Raw genomic sequence first — 6,507 nt, 5'->3', positions numbered from 1 at the left:
CCTATAACCCATTAGGGTTGTACAAGCTTGTGAAAGGTACCTTCTTAGAGGATTAAGAAATCTCCTTATGAGAGACATCTTGTTAGAGAATTTTACACATGAAGCGTGTCCTGTCAAGAGCTACAAATAGATGCAGTGGTAAGAAAACATACTAATGTATTTAGACCTCAAATGTGGCACTAGCTTTCCATGTAGATATTCGCTTCATATCTTCAAAGATGCATTGATCTCCTCGCTCACCTAGTGAGTTATTTGGTCTCACCTCTCCTCTTGTTTGTCAGAAACAACCTGTCATTGTATCCTCTTTCTTTGCTACTTCTTGGTTTTGGCTTTGTGTCTCTCTGTTCTCTACTCTTTGATAACCAAACTCTTTGAAAACAACCTCAACAACCTTATTCTCTTTTGATTTTAGTTGCTTATATTCATTTTGTAATGTCAAAGCTTAATTACCCATAACCAAATTATTTCGCTCATTTTCAAATTTAAATTTTGAATCCCATGCCTAGTCTTTTCATAGGAAACCCATGACCCCTACACCTAGGGTCTGGACCAGTAGCCCTGCCAGTCCATCTATGAGCCAATAGTAGTCTTTGTCCTTGCTTTCTTGCATCATTTCACTCCTTTCTTATGTCACATCCACTCTACTCATTACTGTCCTGTTATGTCCATGGCGACTCACTTCATTGATGACCTAGATCAACCAACTTGCATACTTGTCTTCTTACGTTGGCATGGTGCACACAAGTGCATACCAGTTTACTCTTCTATTGGTAGTCACAACTCCTTGTGTTTTCTTCTTCCTTCAAGTGGTTGTGAAGCACTTTTCCAATCAATGACTTTTCCCATCAATGATAACACTCCTTACAACCTTTATGCCAATGAGACTTGTAAGGTCAACAACATCTGCTCTAGTGCTTCAACACCCATGCCTTACAGTTGTGCCTCATGTACTGTTAAGACCCTCTTGCCAAGAGCACCTACTTCCTTGTTAACCTACCTTTTTTTGTGCTTGATGGTGAAAGTGTAGGCTTGAGGACTATCCACCCATTTCATGTGCATGTGACTAAGATTTTCCTATCCATTTAAAAAACTCAAGGCATGGTTATAAGTATAAATAGTAAATTCTCTTGGAAGCAAACAATGCCTCCACTTTTTTAGAGCTTCAACCATAGCATAAAGCTCTAGATCATATGAAGAATACTTCCTCTTGACTTTAGTTGGCTTTCCACTGGAGAAGGCTACAAGTCTTCCTTTTTGGCTTAATACTACACCGATTGCTAGGGCACTTTCATCGCACTTAATCATGAACACCTTATTGAAATTAGGTAACACTAGGATTGGATGATTGGCCAATCTGTGCTTGAAAGTTCAAAACTTTGATTTGTTTCCTTGGTCCATGCAAACTTCACCTTTTTTTCCTCTTTAAATGGTCTCTAGTGTACGAGCACATTTATGACTAGAGTTTTTGATAAACTTCATATAGAATGTTGTTATGCTATGGAAACTTCCCACTTCACTTGCACTTTAAGGGTACGCCAACACAATATGACCTCCACATTTGAAGGATCCATCTTCAAATCCCCCTTGGAAATTACAAATCTGAATTAAATCAACTCTTGTTTCATGAATTCATTCTTCTCGAGGTTTGTTTACAACTTCTGCTCATGCAATCTTTTCACCACCATATCTAAGCACTTAAGTTGTTCTTCTTTAGTCTTTCTATATATTAGTATGTCATCAAGATATACCACCACACACTTGCCTGTGAAGTCTTGTAAAACTTCATTCATCAACCTCATAAATGTACTAGGGGTATTGGACAAGCCAAATGGCATCACAAGCCACTTGTAGAGTCCCTCACTGGTTTTAAATGTCATCTTTCACTCATCCCCCTCTCTTATTCTAATCTAATGCCATCCACTTTTTAAGTTCATTTTGAAGAAGTAAGAGGCCCCCACTAAACACACCATCAAATCCTCCATTCTAGGTATATGAAACCTATATTGATGGTTATCCTATTGATTTCCCTAGAATATGTACACAACCTCCAAGTTCCATTTTTTTGGGTGCTAAAATAATGGGCATAACACAAGGGCTAAGGATCTTCCTTTTTATGCCTTTATCTAGTAACTCTTGGATTTGTTTGGCTACATCTTCATTCTGTTGTGAGGTCAGTTTATATGTTGCCTTATTGGGAAGTATTGCTCTTAGTATAAGGTCAATTTGGTGGCTTATATCTCTTATAGGGGGTAGAGAATCAGGGACATCCCTAGCAATAGAATCCTTATATTTTTCTAGCAATTCTCTAACCTCCTTAGGGCCACATGAGTGACCTCTCTCTTCTTCTCCTCTTTATGGTTCAATACTAGAGAAAAACCTAGCCTTCCTTTTTTAGAGTATCTAAAATTCACCTCTCTCCTACCATTATTACATTTGCCCCTAAATGTTTTGGACTCTCCTCTTCTACCAAAGATTGAATCTTAAACCCATATTTTAGAATGTACTCTATTGATTTTTTTTAATCTAGTATATTTTAATTTTATTCAATTAAAAACACAAAAATAATAATCTAATAACTATATATATAAAATATAAAATTTGAATATTTTATATAAATATGTGATATCTATAACTAAGGGAGGAAAACTTCATGCCACCTAGACACACGAAATTGAAGGGGACGATGGAAGATAAGTCTTAGCTATGTTAAAACGAACCTTGCGTGGGTGTTCTTTGCCAACGCGAGCATGAATAGCTTCACTAACAAGATTGTTAAATCTCTCAATAAGGATTCTCCCCCAACAAGAAAAGTGACCCATTTTATTAAGCAAAAACGCTTGACCAATATGTGTGGCAGTTAAATCATATGAGATCTCCTTTTCTTGAATATATTCTAAACTATGCAAGGAAATATCAAATGATTCCTTTAGTGGCACATTAAGAGTTATAATTGCTTCCTTAATGTCAAAAAGTTTATTCCAACTTTTATCTCAACCCCATTTATTCCACATAAATTCCCGTTCTGCGAAACACAAAAAGTTTATTCCAACTTTTATCTCAACCCCATTTATTCAACATAAATTCCCGTTCTGCGAAACACCCGAGGATTTTGCTTCAGATAAAGGCCCGTCGGTGGTTTTGCTTGGAGAGATTACGTGTCAGTTAATGTTCGGCGTAGAGTCTGAGTCTTCACCTCACAGGTGTCGGTCGCAGGGACCGAATGACTCGGTTGTAGAAAGGTTTGAACCAGCAGAATCGTGTCGTACAGACAGAACTTTTCAATTTGTCAAGAAATGTCAAATTTGTTAAGTGCGATTAACGGAAAAACTTCTTCGTCACTTATTCCTCCTCTGCAAGCAACCTCTTCCATGCAATCAGAAGCTCCAGATGGAAAATTGAAAAGTTCAATTTTACTCGGACTTTGGATGTTGCGTCACTTGTCGAATAAATTTGGCGTTGCTTGCAGGAAACTTTCTAATTTCACTATAAATTTCCAATGATCCGTGCAAGACAGCAGATTTGCTGGATGTAACATTGTGATTATCATTACGGCTGTGGTTATATGTTTCGGAGGTTAACGAAGCGTGTTTCTTTCAAACGAGCCTTCAATTGACGGCAATATTGTTGAAAGCCTGCATTTACTTTTGTTCAGAGGCCGTGAGGGTTTGGGGTCATTTGAGGGTTTGAACTCTGGTTGTGAAGAGAAGCGCACAGAAACGCGATAGTTTTCTTGTTTTCAATAATAATTTGTACGCCAGGGTTTGGTTGTGACAGACAGTTGATTTGAGCTTGGGATTTTGTTTCAGGTTTTCTATTGTTTGATTTGTTTTCCTAGGGTTTGGAAGGAGATGGGAGGACAAATGAGCAAGCGATCCGGGGAGAAAGCTATGCCGGATATAGATTTAGAAGCAAAAGCGAAGTATACTGTTGAATTAAGCGCTTACGAGGAGGCCTGTAAGGTTGATCCGGATGTGAAGAATTTTGATAATGTTGTGCAGGCTCGCACAGGGCAAGCTATGAGAGCTGTGGCTAATGGCGTGCAAGTTCGGAGCCTTTCTTTGGATTCATTAAAGGAGGTTACCTCTTGTTTACTGGAAATGGATCAGGAAGTTGTGAAACTTGTTCTGCAAAACAAGGAGGATGTCTGGAAGAATCCGGAGTTGTTCGAACTGGTTGAAGAATATTTTAATAACAGCTTGAGGACACTAGATTTCTGTTCTATGCTTGAAAATTGCCTGAGAAGGGCCAGAGACAACCAGCTTATAATACAGATTGCTTTACAGCACATTCCGCCCGGAGGACCCCCTCCAGGAGAGACGCAATACAAGAAAATTCTCGAGGAGCTGGTAAATTTCAAGAACGCAGAAAATCCCTTTCCTGAAGATTTTATTCGGCGTTTTGAATCAGTCTACAGAGGGCATATGGAGATGCTGGAAAAACTCCATGCGAAAAGGCACAAATTGGACAAAAAGCTTAAGCATGTCAAGGCATGGAAAAAGGTTTCCAGTGTTATTTTTGTTGCTGCATTTGCGGCTGTTCTGATATGCTCTGTGGTGGCCGCAGCCATAGCCGCGCCGCCTGTTGCGTCGGCTCTTGCCGCCGCCGCCGCCATTCCCATCGGCTCTGTGGGGAAATGGGTTGATAATCTTTGGAAGAAATACGAGGACACCATTAAAGGCCAGCGCGAGCTTATGAGTGCAATGCATGTGGGGACATTTGTGGCACTCAAAGATCTTGACAATATTAGGGTTCTTGTGGACCGCCTCGAAGAAACTATCAGCTCAATTCTGAGGAGCGTGGAGTTAGGGTTGAAGGACGAGGATGCTGTGCAGGTTGTCATGAATGATATCAGGAAGAAGCAGCAGAGTTTTATTGATGAGATCGACAGACTTTCTGAATATGTGGACCGTTGCAGTCGAGACATTCAGCGGGCCAGGACATTGGTTGTGCTCAAGATCATCAAGCCATCCCGAAAGAGGTCATTTAGCTTCTAAATTTCAATAACTTTGCATTTGTCTTCCACTGAAATCGAACCCTGGTTATCCGAGGACCTATAAGACCCTGTTGTTGCAGATCTGACACGGGATGAGATGAAGAGCGGCGAAATTCAGTTTTCCAATCTTTAAGGTACAAAAGAAACAGAATATTTACAAAATCAATTGTTTCAAACTGTGAAAAAAAAATTTGTTGCTTGAAGTTTTTATTGGTGTTTGGGCTTTGTTTTTGAAAAAGCTGCAATAATTCGACCGAGAACACTCGGTGGAGTAGAGTCATTGTATTTTCAGATTTAACATATTATTCTGATTTGTTAATGATATACGATTTTCAGATCAGAATTCCACACTGTAGATTTTCATACTTAGTGAATAAATATTGAATAATGCAGTTATTTTTGGACCAGATTTTGTAGAGATTTTTTTCATCAAAATTTCTAAATGGGTTCAGTGCACTCCAATTTATAATCTAATTTTCTGAACGCATGAACTCCAGTTTAAAGTGTGATTTTTACGATGTAGTTGTTTCTTGGTTAGATTGTGTGAAGAATTCGTCAATGCTTGTAGATGACATTTTTTTGTTTGAATGGCTTCAATTTCAAATGTGCTGCAATTTTTTCAACAAATGGAAATTTCTATGTGGTGATTAGTTGTATATGAAAGAATTAGAAGTTTTTCCTTATTTGCAAAATAATGTGTTAACAAGAGCTTTGCAAGAGCTTGAGTCCCTGCCTTTTCTTACTGGTAAACTTCTATACAAAATATGAACATAGCAAGAATATTGTAGTGTGTTCTATTCATTTAAACCACAGTTGTAGCAGAAAATGTGTTGCAAAATGAGAAAAAATGCGATTACAGAAATTATTTGGTATGTAAAGGAATTAATTAACATTGAGGTATGTGTATGAGTGGGAAATGGAACATATCTAAAATTTTAAAGTAAAAAATTGAATAAGGTAAATGTATCACAATTTTTTAATTGAAAACTAAAGAGTCTTAAAGTGATTTGGAAGTCTACCAATCTTGTATGTTATATTAAAACATGTCAAAATTCTAGATTGAGATAAAACTGATTCAACGAAATGACTTTAGCAAGTGCATTTTGTGTCATTTTTTAAATACATAATATAATCTTTCATTCAAAATAAGTTATTCAACTTCATCTTTTGAACATCATATTTTGAAAAAAGAGAGGAAAGATATATTAGCTCAATTTCTTTATATTTTAAAAGAAAATATTAATTATATTACCATCAAATTTAACTTTTGTATAAATGAAATGAATCATAAAGTTTTTTTATTTTTATTACATTCATAATAGTATGATACTATAATTAAAAGGAAAAAGAAAATGACCATTATAATTATGATCTTCTTTCAATAATAAAAACATTAATAAATATTATTTATTACTTAAAGAGATTCCTCTTTATGAGGATATTAAATCTTTAAAAAAATATTCACTATATGAATACACAAAACTACAAGTTCTACTTAAAAATAATAAATCAAC

General features: G+C 36.7%; 1 protein-coding gene across 2 annotated transcripts; it reads left to right on the top strand.

Annotated features, from left to right (window-relative positions):
• Positions 1-2,987: 2,987 nt before the first annotated feature.
• Positions 2,988-5,400, top strand: LOC149563952 (UPF0496 protein At4g34320-like). 2 transcript variants are annotated; one of them, XM_089827057.1, is made up of 2 exons: positions 2,988-4,978; positions 5,074-5,400. In XM_089827057.1, exons 1-2 carry the CDS (start codon positions 3,849-3,851, stop codon positions 5,087-5,089), a joined length of 1,146 nt encoding a protein of 381 aa, XP_089683183.1. In that variant the 5' UTR covers positions 2,988-3,848; the 3' UTR covers positions 5,090-5,400. The 2 variants fall into 2 exon arrangements, with proteins under 2 accessions (XP_089683183.1, XP_089683182.1); XM_089827056.1 differs by having other exon boundaries at positions 3,699-5,201.
• Positions 5,401-6,507: the final 1,107 nt, after the last annotated feature.

This window comes from Cupressus sempervirens, chromosome 4 (genome assembly GCF_028749045.1).
Source record: "Cupressus sempervirens isolate cs-2001-9-10 chromosome 4, ASM2874904v1, whole genome shotgun sequence".
NCBI classification, from domain to species: Eukaryota; Viridiplantae; Streptophyta; class Pinopsida; order Cupressales; family Cupressaceae; genus Cupressus; species Cupressus sempervirens.
Note: the sequence above shows the minus strand (reverse complement) of the source record. Positions and strands in the feature narration are given on the sequence as shown.